Source organism: Lactuca virosa, chromosome 3 (assembly GCF_052849685.1).
Source record: "Lactuca virosa cultivar CGN04683 chromosome 3, Lactuca_virosa_CGN04683_v6, whole genome shotgun sequence".
Taxonomy (NCBI): domain Eukaryota; kingdom Viridiplantae; phylum Streptophyta; class Magnoliopsida; order Asterales; family Asteraceae; genus Lactuca; species Lactuca virosa.
The window spans coordinates 23,216,460-23,234,461 of NC_136428.1; the positions used below are offsets into that span (position 1 = coordinate 23,216,460).

Consider the following 18,002-nt stretch of genomic DNA (forward strand, 5'->3'; position numbering starts at 1 on the left):
CTACAAGATGCATAAGACAATTCTAGCCATTGGGACCTCATTTTTGACTAAGCACCCTTCCAAGGGTCTGAAAGGACAACTCAAAACATCCAGAACATGTCATGCTCAAGATGGAGCATTTGGGACCAAAAAGAAACATAAAAACACCCAAAAAATGAGATTTAGCAAACAAGTCATCAAGGTATGAACATTATACCTTGAGATGATGGAGAAAAGAGCAAAACTTCCAGATCCAAGCCTTGCTTCAAGCTTCCAATCTCCTTGATGCAACCCCTTCTTCCTTTATCACACCAAAAACACACTCTTGAGCTCAAAACACACACTAAGGGGCTAGGGTTTTGCAAAAACGTCTCAAAGGGTTTAGACGCTGAAAAGGTGGAGAGAAATGAGCTATAAGGATGATTAAATACTTCCCAAACCCTAAAACTTTCGGTTTCCTCCTGACATTAGTACGCCCAACGTACTAGGGCGCACCCTAGTACGCTCAACGTACCCGCATGTACGCTTAACGTACTCCTGCTGCTTGAAATTACTATATTGCCACTAGGGCTTTAAGGCATAATATCTTGGACTTAGGGACCAAAATGACATATAATAAAATGATAGGGATGAATTTAGAAATACTTGAACATCGGGATGTTACAATTCTCTCCCACTTGAACTAGACTTCGTCCTCGAAGTCTGTTGCGGTGAACAAATTCGGATAATGCTCCCGCTCTCAGCCTCCGGCTCGCAGGTCCACTCGGATCCCCTCTGGTGCTGCCACCGTACCTTTACAAAAGGTACTTCCTTGTTACGCAAAACCTTAACCTTTCTATCCAAGATAGTCACCGGCCTATCCACATAGTTCAGGCGCTCATCAACCTGAATATCATCCAAGGAAACCACCGCATCCTCATCTAATACACACTTTCATAGCTGCGAAACATGGAAAGTGCTGTGAATTTGACTGAGCTCCTCGGGAAGATCCAATCTGTAAGCAACCTTGCCAACCCTAGCGATTACTCGAAATGACCCAATATACCGGAGACCCAATTTCCCCTTCTTCCTGAAGCGTATCACACCTTTCCAAGGTGAGACCTTCAGTCATACCATATCGCCAACCTGAAACTCTAACTCGGATCGACGTCGGTCGGCATAGCTCTTCTGCCGACTCTGAGCGGTCTGCAGTCTCTGTCGGATCTGCTGAATAAGCTCTGTGGTCTGAAGGATCACCTCAGTCCGCCCCATAACTTTGTGACCAACGTCGCCCCAACAAACCAGGGTACGACATCTCCGCCCATACAAGAACTCGAAAGGCGGAGCACCAATGCTGGAATGATAACTGCTATTGTAGGAAAACTCTGCAAGTGGCAGGTAGGAGTCCCAGCTCCCACCGAAATCGATAACACATGTCCGCAACATATTCTCAAGGGTCTGTAACGTCCGCTCACTCTGGCCGTCGGTTTGCGGATGATAAGCAGTGGTGAAGTGCAACCTCGTGCCCAGTTCCTCATGAAACTTCTGCCAAAAACGGGATGTGAACCGAACATCACGGTCTGAAACAACGGATACCAGAACCCCATGGCGAGCAACGATCTCGCGAACATACACATTGGCCAACTTCTCGGCCAAAGAACTCTCCCGAATTGCCAGAAAGTAGGCACTCTTGGTCAATCGATCATAACATCAAAATCCTTTGCCTTCTTTGGCAACTTGGTGATAAAATCCATCGAAATCTGCTCCCATTTCCACATGGGAACCTCCAGATGTTGCAGCTTGCCATGAGTCCTATGATGATCAGCCTTGACCATCCTGTAGGTCAAGCATCTCTCCACATACCAAGCTACCTCCCTCTTCATATATGGCCACCAATAAATCAATCTCAAATCCCGATACATCTTGGTGGCCCCCGGATGGATAAAAAACGAGACTTATGAGCCTCCTCCAATACAATCTGCCTGATCCCACCAGAAACTGGAACCCAAACCCGACCACACCGGGTCAACAACCCACAACAATCCGTGACAAATCTGTCAATCTCACCTCTGATCCTCTCCTGCTTCCAGTTCTCTTTCCGAACTCCCTCGGCCTGAGCCTCCCTGATCAATCCCAAAAGCGGAGAATCAACTGATATCCTCATACACGACACCCCATCTGAAGACCCAACCGACTTGCGGATCAAGGCATCCGCCACAACATTCGCTTTACCCGGATGGTAAAGGATATCGCAGTCATAATCCTTGACCACGTCCAGCCACCTGCGCTGCCTCATGTTCAGGTTCGGGCGTTCGGCTGATCCATAATATGCCTCAGACTCTTGTGATCCGTGTAGATAGTACAACAGACCCCATAAAGATAGTACCTCCAAATCTTGAGGGCAAAAACCACTGCCCCCAACTCCAGATCATGAGTGAGATATCGCGACTCGTGCAGCTTCAGCTGCCGCGAAGCATAAGCTATCACCCGTCTTCTGGGCCTAAGACTGAGATTTATGGTATTGGGTCTTTTGGGCCCAATTGGGCTTTAAAGCTTAAAGTAATGGACTTGAGCCTTAAATTGATTATGGATTGGGCCTTGGGGGAAAAGGCCTATTAGGGCAAGGACTAGGGGACCTTGCCTTGGGACATGAATTAGAAGTTGGGCCATAAGAGAGTTATACTAGGACCCAATAACTAACCATGAGACTTGTTATGCTTTAGGGAGAGGAGTCCCGAGCCATCCGAGGAGTACGATTTCGGCACACAATTGAGGTGAGTTACCTTCCTGTATGAGTGGGTCGAAGGCACCAATGCCGGCCCACTAGTAGTTGTTTGTAGTAGAGATGATTGTCTTTGTAATAATTGTCTGGTATGCCGCTATCTGCTATGTTTTATGTGCTTAATTGCTATGATATTATGTGGTAGTGGTAGGTTTGAAATAGACCAAGTATCCGGTTGGAATAGACTGAAGGGGAGGCCAACACCCATATATGCTCGGTAGTATCCGGTTGGAATAGACCGAAGGGGAGGCCAACACCCAGATATGCTCGACAGTATCCGGTTGAAATAGACCGAAGGGGAGGCCGGCACCCAGATATGTTTGGCAATGTATTTGTTGTATGGTATGTGGTATGATGGGGGAACTCACTAAGCTTTGTGCTTACGGTTTTCAGTTTTGGTTTCAGGTACTTCCAGCTCGAAGGGGAAAGGGTCGACTTGATCGCATCGCATCACACCATGATTTTCCGCATTAGTGATTTTGGTATTATGACTCTGATAGTGATTTATTATGTATCGTGGATTGCAAAACTAAACTATCTTATGTTTTCATGGTTTTGAGAAAAATGAAATGGTTTGCTTTATGATTGTTAAACTTAAAAATGAAATTTTCGGGTTATATTTTTAAGGGTGTTACAGCTTCGCTTTAGTACTTAGCCTTTCCTTTGATGTGACCTAGGTTCAATTATCACTAGGTCTGAGTTTATTATTTCTTATGACTAATGATAGTCTAGATTCCTCAACAATCCCAATGTCTACATCAAGATCTATCAAGTAAGGAGCAACCATGTAAGATAATATCGGAGGTAGGGTCCGTTTGGTATACAGAGTATACTGTTTGGAAATCCCATTTTAAACACCTCACTAAATCTTAGCTTAGACATCACCCTCGTAAGTATATCAATAAGTATAACGACTTGAAATCACTGATAAATCTATTTATAAATTAATAATAACGACTATGGATATAAATATAAGTTACACTAAAAGCAATATAAGTGTAGCTTAACTTAAAGAGACTTTCCTGACAAAAAGTCCGGAAATTCACTGGCAGAACTACGACTTGATAGCTCCTAATTACCGGCTCTTAGGGACCTTCAGGCTTCGCCAAAATATCCTAAATACTAAAGATAATTCTGACCAAAATGGAGAGAAATCGAAAGAGAAAGCGATGGGAGGTGTGGGAAATCAAATGAGCTGAAAGATATATTTATCCCCAAAATCCTCATCACAACTACTTCAACTTTCATCAAGGTTATTTATCTTAATTAATATTTTATTTTAATATATGTTTTAGTCCTATTTATTAAGTTTTCGCCTAATATAATATACACATAACATAAGCACATAAATCACTTATATTCAAATAATTTCCCTTTACTTAATCATCAAATTATTACAATTATTAACCATCGTCGGTTACATATTCAATTAATGCCTAACGAAAAACACGAACGTTATAAAAATTAAACTACGTAAAATGCTCTAATGTTTTTTATTAATTCATAAAGGAATGAAATGACAACTTACGGTTTAATACCATGAACTCTATTGTCTTTATTCTTCTAAATATAAATACAATTTTTTTAATGTTTTATTTGAGATTTTTTTTCTAAATATATTCTAACAACAATTACAACGTTTATCTCGTACAAAATAAAAAAATATAATATTGATTTTTTTTGTACTTCGAAAGAAGAACAATGGAAAATAAAATATCATATATACATATACATTTTTTTCATGATAATTGATAAAGTGCCAAATAATATTTTTGGAGTATTTATCAAATATTTAAAACGATCCAATTACAGAGCACTGCCATCTCCATCTCCATCTCCAACTCCATTCGTCTGACTTAGGGTATTCAGAATCTCGTAACTTGTAAGTTTTCTGTGTGCTGATACCTGTATAGATTTAAGTCGTTGCTGTGTCTGTATCCTAGGTTTTCGTGCTAGTGCTTTGATCCCTTGTAATTCTTGAATTCCGCACAATTTATGCTTTTCTATAGATTATATTGGAATGATCATAGTAATTTGAAGTTTAACCCCTCGAATTTATTTTCCCCTTTTTTCCTGTTCGATTTAAAAAGTTGATCTGTTGATTTTTTTCAGCTAAATCTTGTAGGGCTTGAGATTACAGCAAACTAAAAAATAAATCTTATTCGATTGTTAAAATTTGTTATTGGTAGCTTATTGATCGGATAACAGAGGGCTTTTCTAGCTGATCCGAATTGGCTATAGTTTATCGTTTGTTGTTTTTGTTAAATTAAGCTCTGTTTGTAATAGTGTTGATGAAATCGTGAGGAATGATGGTATAGTATTATATGCGTTGAAACTGAAAGTTAAGAGTCGGCTATTTCATCTATTTGGAAGATCATTCAAACTTCTTGCAGGACATATCTTAGCATCTGTTTCTTTCTGTAGTTATTGCTTTGTGAAAGTTATTATGCGTGTTGTGAATTGACAGCTTTCCAAATTCAGAATACTTAACATAATGAATCTCAGATTGTCCAGAGCCTAGTTTATTGAAGTGGAATCAAGCCATGGGTGATGGTCCTAAAGGGATAGAAATTTTCCCAGATCATTTTAAGGCTTCAACTTCTGATGTTGATACCCCTCAATCAAGAAGTTCGTCACTCTCTCATACCAAAACTGAATTTGAGGTATGATTCCTGGCATGAATATAATCAGATATCATAAATATCTTCAATAAATTGATTTCATTCAAGTCATTTGATCTGCATTAGCATAGTTCAAGCAGCCGATTGTGGGGTAGCAGAAGATTAATGAGTGCTGCATCTATCTTGAACTTGTGTAGCCTAAGGAGACTATCTTGGGGAAATGACACAGATGAGCAAGACAAGGTCAATATTAGGAATAATTTTCATATTTTCTTTCCATCCTTTAACTCACATTTGATCTTTCCTGAAGAATGTATTTTATTTTAGCAGGTTGTGTTATCTGTTAAAGAAGTAAAAAGCCTTCGATCAGAACTTGCTGAATTGGAGGAAAGAGAAGCTCTTCTGAGAGCTAAGTAAGGGGAACTGATACTTTCTCTTTGTATTTTAGCAATATGCTTTTTTTTATTAATCTTTGGTAATCTCTGTTACTTGATGCAGATTGGAACATATTGATGAGATTCTTCGTTCTGCTCATCTTTCTGGCTACTTACACATGCGAAATGTATTACCCTTGAATCTTTTCTTTTTCCTTTTTTTTTTTTTTTGGATTTTGGATTTGGAGTCATTATTTGCAGAAATTTTCCTAAAATGATGTTTCACAGAGATGGGCAGCATTACCTGGCGAACCTCTCCCTCTTGATGACATGGAAATTGATGATTGGCTTCCACGTTTTGTTGTTCTTCTAGGACCATGCATCTTCTTCTATTTCCTGTCCATGGGTAATTACTAATTATAGCCATTGTTGTTTTATATGCTTCAAGATTCATTTGTGAATAATATGATTTGATGATTTACATGAACTTTGTAGCCTAATAATGGTTGCACATTGCAGATTTAAGTCCTCAGGACTCGTGTCTGTTATCTGATGTTGTTGAAGTAGGGCCCATGCCACATATTACTCAAGAAGAAGGGGAAACTCGATATTATTTTTATATAATAACTCGGTATGGATTGAGATACGAGTGTTCAAGCACTTCTAAAATCCAGGTACACACATTCTAATATTGTGTTTTTGTTACATGGGACTAGAAAAGCTTTCTAAAGCTATTTTCACTAATGACGATGAGAAGGGCATTCACGTCTTTTTCTCATAAGAGAATTTGAGACCGAGTTTATCTCCCACTTTTTTATTTTTTGGCTAGGACAAAAAAAATAAATGCAATTTTTGTTCTGTTGAGTGTTGACACATTGACTAATTATTTGTATTTTGTACATATAATCACATTTTCATTTTATTATTTGTTAGGTGGATAATTGGTTGACGGCATTGCAAGACAAATGCAAATTGGGATCTCAATCAAGCACCACTATATGATTCTAAGTTGTTAAATAACTTGATAAGATTTAGAGTGTGTTGCATAGGTAGTCGCATTCATGGTGGATTAGGAAAGCTTTTGTACAAATTAATAGTGTCAAATGTGAGACTAATGGAATTTGCAAAAAGTGTGCCAAAAATTCGATAACTTTTATGACATTTTCAGGTGCTAATCTGCTGTTTTTGATCAATGTGTTATTGGCAGTGGAATGGAGCGGAGATCTTTTTGAAGGAATAACATTTATAACGTTCTTACTTGCTTTGGTGTGTTAAGTGATTATTATATTTTTTATAATGTACAAAAAAAAAATTATTATCAACAAAAATATGTAAAAAAAGGCATCGTGCTTAATCATTATGCCCCTTGCCATGTTCCCGTAATATTTTTGAAATATATATAATCGCTAGTTTAAAATAGATCTTTTTTTTTTCTTTTTGATAATAAGTGATTGAAACTATTATTTCTAAAAGTAATTAAAGATCAATCAATTGAATAATATTTTAGTCAAAGTACCAAAATGATTCATTCCATTTTAGAAGTACTATTTGCTATCAATTGTTTCATAATTACTCTGGAACAGTATAAATTAAGCCAACTAATTAGCCACGTGATTCGCAACGGATGGCTGGAAAGATCACATCTTGAGCTACGTGGCGCGGATCTAACGGTCGACTTTTTTTTTTTTTTTTTGTCGACGTCTCGCATAGGGTTTTGAGTTTTGATATCTGATTCGACAAACTCACACGCGGCATATGATTCCAAAATTATTTGGTACACTTCACATAAAAACAACCCTCAACTTCACATCACTTAAATACAAAACCCTTCAAGTTTTGTTCATTGCTAAGTTAAACCATTGCACCATGTTTATAGGTTATTAAATTTAGGGAGGAGCAAGACTGTTGAAATTTTCGACACGAATCGACACCGTTTATATTAATATTAGACGATATCTGATACTTTAAAATCATGAAATTTGGGATTTGATACCGATGCTAGTACCAAAAAACGATACTATAGTCGGCACCAGTATCATCAGTAACGTTAGTTCAATTCAATACTCGATAACATCTTTCACCTATTTTAGTACTTGGGATTCTTGGGTTGGTACTAGTATCAGTAACGTTAGTTTAGTTCGGTACTCCATCACATTTCCTTTGAAACAACTAACATGTTATTCATAAGACTTTATTTTCACACAAAAAACGGTCAAACATTATAATAATATTCATAAATATTTCATTCAAATTCAGATTTTTTTTGAATCGTTTTCTTACAACAATATTGATAATATCAAATATTTGACAAATCATCATTAATATAGAACATTATCATTAACATATGGTAGTAACAAGATATATGTGGTGATATATTAAGTTCTTAAGATTACTTTTATGCCTAATTTTGAGTACATCAATCAATCTTACATTTCATTCATTCATGTCTATTATCTACTTCACATTCATGGTGTAACCTTCAAATAAAACTCTCTTTGCACTATTATACCATATAATTTTTATAAATAAATGAAGGTATTAAAAAATCATGTTTTTTTTACATTGATTGTCCATCAACATATCAATAGCAACTTACCAAATAATACATAAGCAGGGGCAAATCTACTAAGGAGCCTGGGGTAGGCTCGTGATACCCCTTAAATTTTTAGGCATAGTGGGAATTTTTCGATGTAGTGTAAATTTCCTGATGTCACCATTAAAATTACGTGTGATATTCCTAACATTTTATTATGGCTTCGCCGCTGTACATAAGACTCTTAGTAAGTCATTTTCTTAGTTATTATATTTTTTTCTCATCATATTCCTATTGGTTTTGAGCCCAATTCAGGACAATGTTAAAATGCTTCTAAAATAGGGCCCTCTACAATACTTCAAACATTATTATTTATTTATTTTACTTCAAACATTATTATTATTATTATTTTTTTCAATACTGAAAAGTGCATTACATGCCAAATGTAGCAAATTCTAAACTCCATGGATTAGTTTACAACCTAAGGAAAACCTCAGGGTCTATTTTTTTATTTTCCCCTTACTTTCCACCAACGTTGGGAACCTCAAATACCCAATCGCCGTCGGTCACTCTTTGAGGTGCTCTAGTCTCAATCTCTCTCCAAACAACAAAAAAACGAAGAGATTTCTTCGTTTTTGTTGTTACTTTCCGACTAATTCTTCGATCAAGAGAGGAGAATGAGTTCTCAGATATTCAGATCCGCTTCTCGAGCTGCTAGGTCTTTCATCTCTTCTGCTTCTAAGCAGAAGCCTCGTCTATTTTCCGGTATAGTTTTCTAACACTTTACCATTCAAGTTATTTTATTCCATTGATCTGATTACGATTAAGTTTATTGTTACGAGTCTGTTGCTAAACTGTAGATTGTATATTTGTATATTTCGATATATTTTAACTGATGCACGTTAATTCCGTTACCAGAAAGTTGATTATCTAATATGTGAAATGAATCATCGATTATGACTCTCGGTTACTTTAATTAGAACAATACTGAATCATTTTTGGCGGAGTTTTCCACTTCGTGTTATGGTTTATTACTTTTTCTTTTGAAAACATAAAATAATATTATGTGGTTGTCATTGCGAGTTGGATGACGGATTTTTCTCAATCTTTTGAATACGGTGCGCCCCCACTTTAGATCTGAATTTACCATTAACATGCTAGTGGAAGCATCGGATGAATGTAGCAACATATAATATAGAACAATTATAACGACTTCGACTAACAGTTTGTATATAGTATACTTTGTACACAAGATCTTGATACAATGTAAAGTTTACTTATCGATCTCCTTCCTCCTATTGTAGAAGGACGATCTGCTGCTGCTGCAACAGCAGTTTCGATCAAAGGAGTGCTGCCAGCTGTTGCTTCTTTTGGGCGTGATAAATCTGGAAACACCTCCGGCACATGGATCGCTGGAGCATTAGCACTCCCTGCTGCAGGTTGTAACTTGTATCTATTATTTGTTACAAGTTTCCTTTGATGTTACTCTATCAAAACATGTCTACAAGTTACATCCAGATTTAACTAACATTTTGTTTTTGTTTGTATCAGCTTACATGCTACAGGAGCAAGAGGCACATGCAGGAGAGGTATTACAATTTGATTGATAGCTCGATAGTCTTTCTTCTTCTTCTTCTTCTTCTGATTAATTTATGTATGAATCATTGACCCCTTGTGTTGCAAATATGTGCAGATGGAGCGAACTTTCATTGCTATCAAGCCAGATGGTGTGCAAAGAGGACTGGTAGTCTAACTATCATTCTTCTATATATTTTCAGATATACCATTTATAAACGGAATGTTTCTTATCTTTTTTTTTTTTGGTTCCAGATTTCAGAGATTATAGCTCGGTTTGAACGTAAAGGGTTCAAATTGGTAGCTATTAAACTTGTGACCCCTTCAAAGTCATTCGCCCAGAAGCATTACCATGATCTCAAGGAACGACCATTTTTTGATGGGTTGTGCAACTTCCTTAGCTCTGGCCCTGTTCTTGCCATGGTAACAATACAAGAATCATCTCATTCCCTTTTTTTTTATATAATATGAAAACCAATACCTTATATCACTGCTGATTAATCTTGCTATAGGTTTGGGAAGGAGAAGGTGTGATCAAATATGGGCGTAAACTCATTGGAGCCACAGACCCACAGAAATCAGAGCCTGGAACCATCAGAGGTGATTTGGCTGTTGTTGTTGGAAGGTATTATTATTATTTTTTATTATTATTAACAGCTCTCCTCTATGTTATATATCATGTCTGGCATCTTTTATGCTGACTGTTTGGTTATGTAGGAATATCATCCATGGAAGTGATGGTCCAGAAACCGCAAAGGATGAAATAAACCTATGGTTCAAACCAGAGGAGGTGTCAAGTTACACAAGCAACCAAGAAAAGTGGGTGTATGGAGACAACTGATGCCATGGCATTTAATACTTCCTCGCGCGTGTTAGTCAAAAATTAGTAGTTTCTTTTCTTGGTGCAAGAATAAGAAGAGCAAAAGAATAAAATTGTTTTCATTTTCTTCTATAGAAATGAGGAAATCAGGAAATCAGTATATCAGTTTTGTTGTTTAAGGAGATCCATGCTTAAAGAACATGTTTTTAGTTGTTAAAGACGAACGAGTATTTGGTTGGAATAGTTTTATATTGAAAGCTACTTTTTGGCCTGATGTTTTATCTCGATTTTTGGTCCTGATTCATTTTTGATTACTGGAGTTGTACTAATTATTTGTAGATTGCTTTTTTTTTTTCTTCAAAAAGGATATATATTTGAGTTAGTCACTCAAGTAAAATAAAATGACCATATATATTCAGCACTTTTTCTAAATTATTTTACAAAATAACAACAATCATCGGCTCCCTCTCCCGATGGGTTATTGAACAACCCATGAGTTGGCCTCGTTGGGTTTGTTTATCTTCGAGTTTCAATATGGAGGATGAGAGTGAGTTGATATGGTGGCGGCAAATAGCGGTGCTACTACTCAAATAGTTTTGTCGTGTACATTTGAACCATTACTTCTCTTATTAATATGATGATTAGGCTATACAAAGTGGGAAGGATTTCTTATTACGGGTATGATGACATGGAAGCCCATTCACTACCAACTTACTAGTGGAACACCACCCCTGCCTTCTGGCTTTGTGACCCGTGAGTGAGGCTACGTTTCCTCACAATCTCTGTCATTCCTCACTCTCTCTCTCTCTTCTTCTTCTTCCCACTTACTATCAACTTACTAATGAAACACCATTTCTTAAGGCCGGTGAGAACCTAGTAGAGTTGATATTTAATTGCTGATGTGGCCGATCTCTTTTTGCGTAAGTATCTTCCACCCGTTCCTTTTAGCCTTATTAGGCTATAAGGAATGACAACAGTTTCTCACGCGTATGATGAGTTGGCAAAGAAAGTCACGCGTGACTTTCATTTAAATACCACCCCCATGTAGTTGTATTGTGAACAATCATAGGTTGGGCTACGCATCGATACAAATGATAGAGAAATATAAACGGTCATATAATTGTTTCAAATTTTACTATTATATATATATATATATATATATATATATATATATATATATATATATATATATATATATTAAAACCTTAAATACCACCACCGTCGACCCGCTACCGCCACCGCCACCGCCCCCACCCACACCATACCACTACTACCGTTTTCTAAAATTGAAAACCTATAGAAAAATACACATCTAAACACGTTTTCTAATTTTCTAAAACCGAAAATGAAAAATGAATAAGTTTTAACTAAACGTGTTTTCTAAATTTTCCAATGAAAGCCGAAAACGGAGAACGAAAACTGAAAAGAGAAAACGAAAAACAGAAAATGAAAACTGTTTTTCCGTAACTAAACGCAACCTAAGGTTGCGTTTGGTTGTGGAAAACTGTTTTCATTTTCTAAGAAAATGTTTTCAGAAAATAAAGTTGAGTTTTCGTTTTCAATTTTTAATGAAAATTTTAGAAAACGCGTTTGGTTGAAATCGGGGGAGTTTTCATTTTCCATCTTAGAAATTAGGAAAACTGTAAAAATCACTTTTCTAATTTACATAGAATTTGGAAAAGTGAAAATTTTCATTTTCTTGGAAAAATTTGGAAAACTGAACGAACCAAATGCGTTTTCAAAAAAAGAAAACTGAAAAATTTTCAACAACCAAACGTGTTTTAGTTTTCTATTTTACATAATATTTATCGAGACGTGAGAACACAATCAACAAATTGGGGATGTAGCTCATATGGTAGAGCGCTCGCTTCGCATGCGAGAGGCACGGGGTTCGATTCCCCGCATCTCCAATAATATTATTTTATTTTTTTCCATCGATCGCTCATTATCCTCTGGGCGTATATTTCTATCTTTTCTCCATTTGGGACCCACCCACACTGGATTCCAATCCCTCCCTCCATTCGTACTGCTTCCAACCTTTCGTTCCTCATCTTCTCCACCCCAACACACACTCATTTCATCTCCATTACACACACAGATACTGAGAACGCATGACGCTCAACTTAACTTCTCCATGGCCAAATCGTTTGTATTTTCACTCCACTCACCATCAGCGCTTCCTCTCGACATCCAACGAAGCTGCGGCAAATTCGTCAAAATGGCAGCTTTTTTGCAATTTTCGCACTCCAAATCATAATAACAATATCAAGGCTTCGTTGAGCGAGAGCTATCATGAAGGTGCTGTAGTAGCTGGTGATGATGCTGGTAATGATGATTATGAGTTGATTATTAGTAGAGTTTCGGCTGCAAAAGACGCGAGTGAAGCACTGGAGGTGTTTGGTGAAATGACTAAGAGAAGCGGTGGTGCCATTAGTACCTCTGATTGCTGTTCGATTATTTCGTCTGCGCTTGATAGGAACAATGCGGATTTGGCACTGTCCGTTTTCAAAGCCATGCGGTCGAGTTTCAATGCAGGTATATACGTATTATTGCCTCCATTCCGAAATTAGAGAGTTACGGAGTCCTAAAATTCGATTTTGTTACAACTTTTATCGATTTTAGACATCTAATGTCTTGTAACCTTTTTGTATTTAGAGGAGTTTGTTACTGAATTCTAGGATATTTGGTTTAAGTAAGCTGAGAAATAAATTTCAGTAGCACCTGTTATCAACTCGGCCATTAGGACTTGTGAACTCCTAATTCATTTCTGGTAGGAGTTTGCTTGATTTAAGCACCTGTGCTGTAACATTTGCAAGATATTTGAAAAGTAACTAGGAACCCGAAGATAGTTTCAAAATTCTACAAGTCAAGTGGTACAAATTTGTTTGATTTGGACTTAAAAGTTGTAGCTACCTTAAGCTATCTGATCTTAATACATATGTTGTCAGCTTATTTAAACCAGAAGGGGCAAAATTGTGTTTTTATTGAAAGAGCATTTATGTAATTTAACTTAGAATTCAGTTAGAGTTAGTTACAGACTGGTTGAGTTTGTTTTCTGTTTACATAGCTTATATTCAGTGTTGCTCTGTAATTGTTGAGTTATCAATTCAATAATGAAGACGAAAAGCTTGAATCTCTCTCCAGATTCTTTGAAGATTAACATATGTTTGTAGCTTATAAAGTATGTTAGTGACTCAGACATTAGATGCATTCATATCAATGGAAAAATATTATAATTGACTGTTTAAAACCACCTTTCGAGTGAAAGGAGTAGAACTAAACGTGGAATCATGTATACATGGGTGTTTGTAGATGAAGCATATGAAAAACAAGAACATAGTTTCTGATTTTAAGGCATATAACTGTAGTAGCTAAAGATTGATAAATTTGAAGATATGATCATGATTTGGTAATGCACTAACATTTGATAGAAGAGGTAGGTGTTAGAGATAAAGATGTTGGTGATGTATGGAAGTGGCCGAGACCTGATGTAAATACATACACACTCTTGGTTCGGGGTCTAGCTGCATCATTGAGGGTTTCAGATGCTCTTACCATCATTGCTAATGTTTGCAGAGTCGGAGTATCTCCAGGTGAAGAGGTACACTCACCAACCACTGCACTTACTCTTTTAGCAGCTTAACTAAATAAATATTGCATGGAAGTTTGGTGTTTATAATTTCTTATATACTGTAATCAATTTCTGTAGCCTCTTATTTTATAAATCCTTGTGCAGGTCCCTTTTGGTAAGATTGTACGATGTCCTACTTGCATGATAGCTGTTGCTGTTGCACAACCCCAAAATGGTATTCAGGTGCCTTCACAGATGTATTTAATTTCCCCCTTTTTAACAGTATCAGGAACAAAAGGAGGCCCATGTGAAAGCTAATCATATAAATATTTCCTCCTTTAATGCTTTCTTATCAGATATTACTGTCCTCATGCAGATTGTTTCCTGCTCCAAATGCCGTTACCAATACGAGCTTGTTTCAGGCAACATAACTAGCATTGAGTCAGAAGAAATCAGGTTGGTTGTTTGTTTCTATTCCTATTTCCTACTCTGAATTGTCACTACACTAGATTGCCAAAAATAAAATTATGTAGGATTCTATTTCTATCCATTACTTTTTAATAATACTTTATAATCTCTACAGTTTTGTCCGAACGCAGCATGGATGTACCTGCATGGAAAAGAGGGCTGCAGTTGTTGCAGCTACTCAAAGAAACTACTCCTGCTGCTGTTCACTCCATTGTTGTAAGTAATAACTTCTCTCTTTGCTTCTTCTGATGCATATATATATATATATATATATATATATATATATATATATATATATATATATATATATATAATCCACCATTCGATTGTTGATAAATTTATCCTGTATTATCTCTCATAGGTACAGACACCATCTGGAATGGCTCGAACACACAGGTTTGCTACTAAAACAGTTGATCTCCCTGCAAAAGAAGGGGAACGTGTGACAATTGCTTTAGCAGCTCCATCAAGTCTCTACAGAGAAGTGGGCCCCCTAAAATTTAGCCCCAAAAACCCCAACTATTACCCTGGACAGCCTATGTCTCTAACAAATCATCAAGACGCCAGAGAATCACCATTACTCAGAGCCCCGACTAAAAACCAACCACTTTCCTTATTTACCCCTACTGTCTTCTTTCCACTTGTCACTGTCTTAGCCACTGGAGATATGGCCTCAGGAATGATAGATCCTGGATTACCTCAGTTTATTACAGTTGCAGCTGTTTCCTCTTTAGCTGTTGGAGCCACTTTAAATGGTCTAGTTTTTCCACAATTAAATCGAGTAAGTCTGCTTCCTAATAATGTTGCTAAAAACAATCCAAAACTATAATTTAAGTTTTTTTTTTTTTTTTCACCAGCTTCCTCAAAGAGTTGTGGAAACAGTTGCTATAAGGCAGCAACTACTGTCTCAGTATGACACGCTTCAATCTCGTATTAAGGATTTAAAAGACGCAGCTGAAAATGAGGTAAATCACCCTTTTACCCTTAGTGTTTTAGAGGAATGTTGATTTGAGCAAGTGATATGACGTTAGGTATGGATGCTGGCTCGTATGTGTCAACTGGAGAACAAAATTGTGGCTGTTGGAGAACCTTCTTACCGGTAACAAGTTATTTAGTGTAATTGCAGTTCTTGACTTCTTCAATCAAATAATAAACGCTTGGATTATAATGTTTAATGGTGTTTAAAAAAAGTGCAAGGAGAAGTAGAGTGAAAAGGGTGCGTGAAGGTCTAGAAAGTTCCTTGAAATCTCGAATTGAACTAATTGAAAGCTATGCAAGAGTATGTCTTCAACACCACAGAATCCAAGAGAGACAAAATAATAGCGCTTCATTTTTTACTGATTTTCTTCATTTTTACAGATTTCTTCAATGATTGAAATCGAGGTAGAGATGGATTCTGATGTTCTTGCTGCTGAAGCAGCCAGCAATGTGGTGCGTTATTCATTATTCTACATAATTCATATGAATTGTTTTCTTTTACCATTCTAATATATATTTATATTTATATTTATTGTTGCTGTGCAGGAGACTATTGCTGAGCAGATACAACAGATAATGGAGCTTGAAAATCTTGAAGAGGTAAAATTTCATCTCATTCTCATGTATTATGCAAATTACATAACCACATAAATACTTATATCTTTGTTTGGTGTGGTGTTATTTTTTATACAGAAATGGAGAATTCAAGCAGAGGCAAATGATGAGGTGGAGAAACTTCTCAGTACCGAGATTATACCTTAACAAACTGGTTCCAATTGGATCAAAAGGGTTGTCATCAATTTCTTCATAGCTTTTGAAAAAAGTATCTTGTATAAAAGATTCAAAGTTCACAAGGCATTCTTTTGTAAATTCAAAAAGACATTGATGCTTAAAAACATTAAATCCATTTTGCCTTGCCAAAACTAGTTGGGTGGTTGTGATTTAAGGTATATTGGGATTAAAATATCCAAATTAGTCCAAAACACTCATAAAACAATGATTAAATAAATACTAGGGGGTAGGGACTAAAGAAATATCACTTTCTGTTTGGAAACAAACCTCAGTGTAAACTGCCTTTTAATTTTTTTTAAAGGTTTCAGTTGTATACATTGTGTAGCTGGCATAATGATTGAATGCATACATTGTAATGTTGGATGGCAAAATTGCTTACCAAAGCCATGTGTCCTCAACCAGTAAAGTGCACTTTCCAATTTCGTTTCTCACAAAAACTTTTCCTTTATATTATTTGAAAATTTTCCATTTTCCGTAACTTTTTATATTTTAATTCAACTTAAAATCAGTTATTGTGTTTAAGATGTGTTACATAGTCTTCACATACGCATGTGCAACTTTTTATTGTTATTGTTATGCCTATCCGAAAAGCATAAATAATAATATACCCTTAAGATACTTACTGTTATACGTTATGATAAACATTACTTAACTTAAAAGATAGATAGAGTGTTATCCGTTTACCTAAAATTACAACGTTGTCTTTAAAAAATATATATATGATTAAAGTATAATAATTTGTTAATGTAAAATATCATAAATTCAAAGAAAAAAAAATATAAAAAACGGTGGTCATGAGGAAGAGGTCGGCAAGCAAGTTTAAGTTTAAGGAAGTCATGTTGAAATTGTGAAATGCGTCAATTGTTGCCTTTCAATACAGTTGGACAAATTATAAGGTGCCACATTCTTTTTCCTTCTTCTTCTTCTTCGTCAATTAAAGAATTAAATATTCTTTACTTTAATAGCTGTCGGTGTTCCGTGTTCGACATCAACCTACACACAAAATCTTTTACCGACGATTTATATCTAACATGTTTTTTTATTAGAATTTATATTATACACTTAACTTAAGATAAAATAAGGGATCATTTTTTTTGGAATAATATTTCAGTTATTGATATTTCATCTCAAATTTTATTAGAAATTTATATAATACATGTTCAAATACTAATTTTAAATTTATATTTTCTATTTTTTTTAGTACAAGTATGTTTTTATACATACAGTTTGTCCATAATTTCATGTCTAAAGTCTAAACTGAATAATTGCGATTGAATTTTTTTTACTCATTTAACATATTCATTTTGTTGAATTTTTTAGCCATTAACATATTCATTTTGTCGATCGTATATATGTGATTTTTTTTTTGTTAATTATATATGTTTAAATGTTTACATCACCACCGTTTTAGGTCCATACAATCTTTTATTTGTTTGGGAGTTAAATAAGATAATAACAGGTTGAGTATCGGTTGTTGAGGGACTTGTCAGCTCGATGTATGGATTGCTATTTACAGTCTAAATTGGGCAG

General features: G+C 36.0%; 2 protein-coding genes and 1 non-coding gene across 5 annotated transcripts; all 3 read left to right on the forward strand.

Annotated features, from left to right (window-relative positions):
• The first annotated feature begins 4,504 nt into the window (after positions 1 to 4,504).
• On the forward strand, positions 4,505 to 10,937 carry LOC145163348 (uncharacterized). Its single transcript, XM_079082185.1, has 16 exons — positions 4,505 to 4,622; positions 5,246 to 5,403; positions 5,488 to 5,604; positions 5,692 to 5,774; positions 5,860 to 5,923; positions 6,024 to 6,141; positions 6,255 to 6,409; positions 6,669 to 6,723; positions 6,904 to 7,001; positions 8,928 to 9,033; positions 9,573 to 9,707; positions 9,820 to 9,857; positions 9,962 to 10,012; positions 10,099 to 10,266; positions 10,356 to 10,468; positions 10,561 to 10,937. Exons 2-16 carry the CDS (start codon positions 5,284 to 5,286, stop codon positions 10,682 to 10,684), a joined length of 1,545 nt encoding a protein of 514 aa, XP_078938311.1. The 5' UTR covers positions 4,505 to 4,622; positions 5,246 to 5,283; the 3' UTR covers positions 10,685 to 10,937.
• A 1,563-nt stretch (positions 10,938 to 12,500) lies between these two features.
• On the forward strand, positions 12,501 to 12,573 carry TRNAA-CGC (transfer RNA alanine (anticodon CGC)). The gene has a single exon. It is a non-coding gene; the product is annotated as a tRNA-Ala (tRNA).
• Positions 12,574 to 12,646: 73 nt separating this feature from the next.
• LOC145165347 (Pentatricopeptide repeat (PPR) superfamily protein) lies at positions 12,647 to 16,603 on the forward strand. 3 transcript variants are annotated; one of them, XM_079084066.1, is made up of 12 exons: positions 12,647 to 13,198; positions 14,095 to 14,264; positions 14,400 to 14,477; positions 14,611 to 14,690; positions 14,834 to 14,918; positions 15,064 to 15,483; positions 15,560 to 15,667; positions 15,734 to 15,801; positions 15,894 to 15,981; positions 16,062 to 16,133; positions 16,227 to 16,280; positions 16,374 to 16,603. In XM_079084066.1, the coding sequence occupies exons 1-12, from the start codon at positions 12,775 to 12,777 to the stop codon at positions 16,440 to 16,442; spliced, it is 1,716 nt and encodes a 571-aa protein (XP_078940192.1). In that variant the 5' UTR covers positions 12,647 to 12,774; the 3' UTR covers positions 16,443 to 16,603. The 3 variants fall into 3 exon arrangements, with proteins under 3 accessions (XP_078940192.1, XP_078940193.1, XP_078940194.1); XM_079084067.1 differs by having other exon boundaries at positions 14,098 to 14,264; XM_079084068.1 differs by having other exon boundaries at positions 12,648 to 13,198; positions 14,104 to 14,264.
• Positions 16,604 to 18,002: the final 1,399 nt, after the last annotated feature.

What these genes read in the sequence shown, in the direction of transcription:
- LOC145163348 (XM_079082185.1), top strand. Translation starts at nt 5,284, where the DNA reads ATGGGTGATGGTCCTAAAGGGATAGAAATTTTCCCAGATCATTTTAAG. An exon ending in TAACGTTCTTACTTGCTTTG is followed by an intron (nt 7,002 to 8,927) that starts GTGTGTTAAGTG and finishes TCCGACTAATTC; the next exon opens with TTCGATCAAGAGAGGAGAAT. An exon ending in AAGAGGCACATGCAGGAGAG is followed by an intron (nt 9,858 to 9,961) that starts GTATTACAATTT and finishes AAATATGTGCAG; the next exon opens with ATGGAGCGAACTTTCATTGC.
- LOC145165347 (XM_079084066.1), top strand. Translation starts at nt 12,775, where the DNA reads ATGACGCTCAACTTAACTTCTCCATGGCCAAATCGTTTGTATTTTCAC. An exon ending in AACCCCAAAATGGTATTCAG is followed by an intron (nt 14,478 to 14,610) that starts GTGCCTTCACAG and finishes GTCCTCATGCAG; the next exon opens with ATTGTTTCCTGCTCCAAATG. An exon ending in TAATTGAAAGCTATGCAAGA is followed by an intron (nt 15,982 to 16,061) that starts GTATGTCTTCAA and finishes TCATTTTTACAG; the next exon opens with ATTTCTTCAATGATTGAAAT.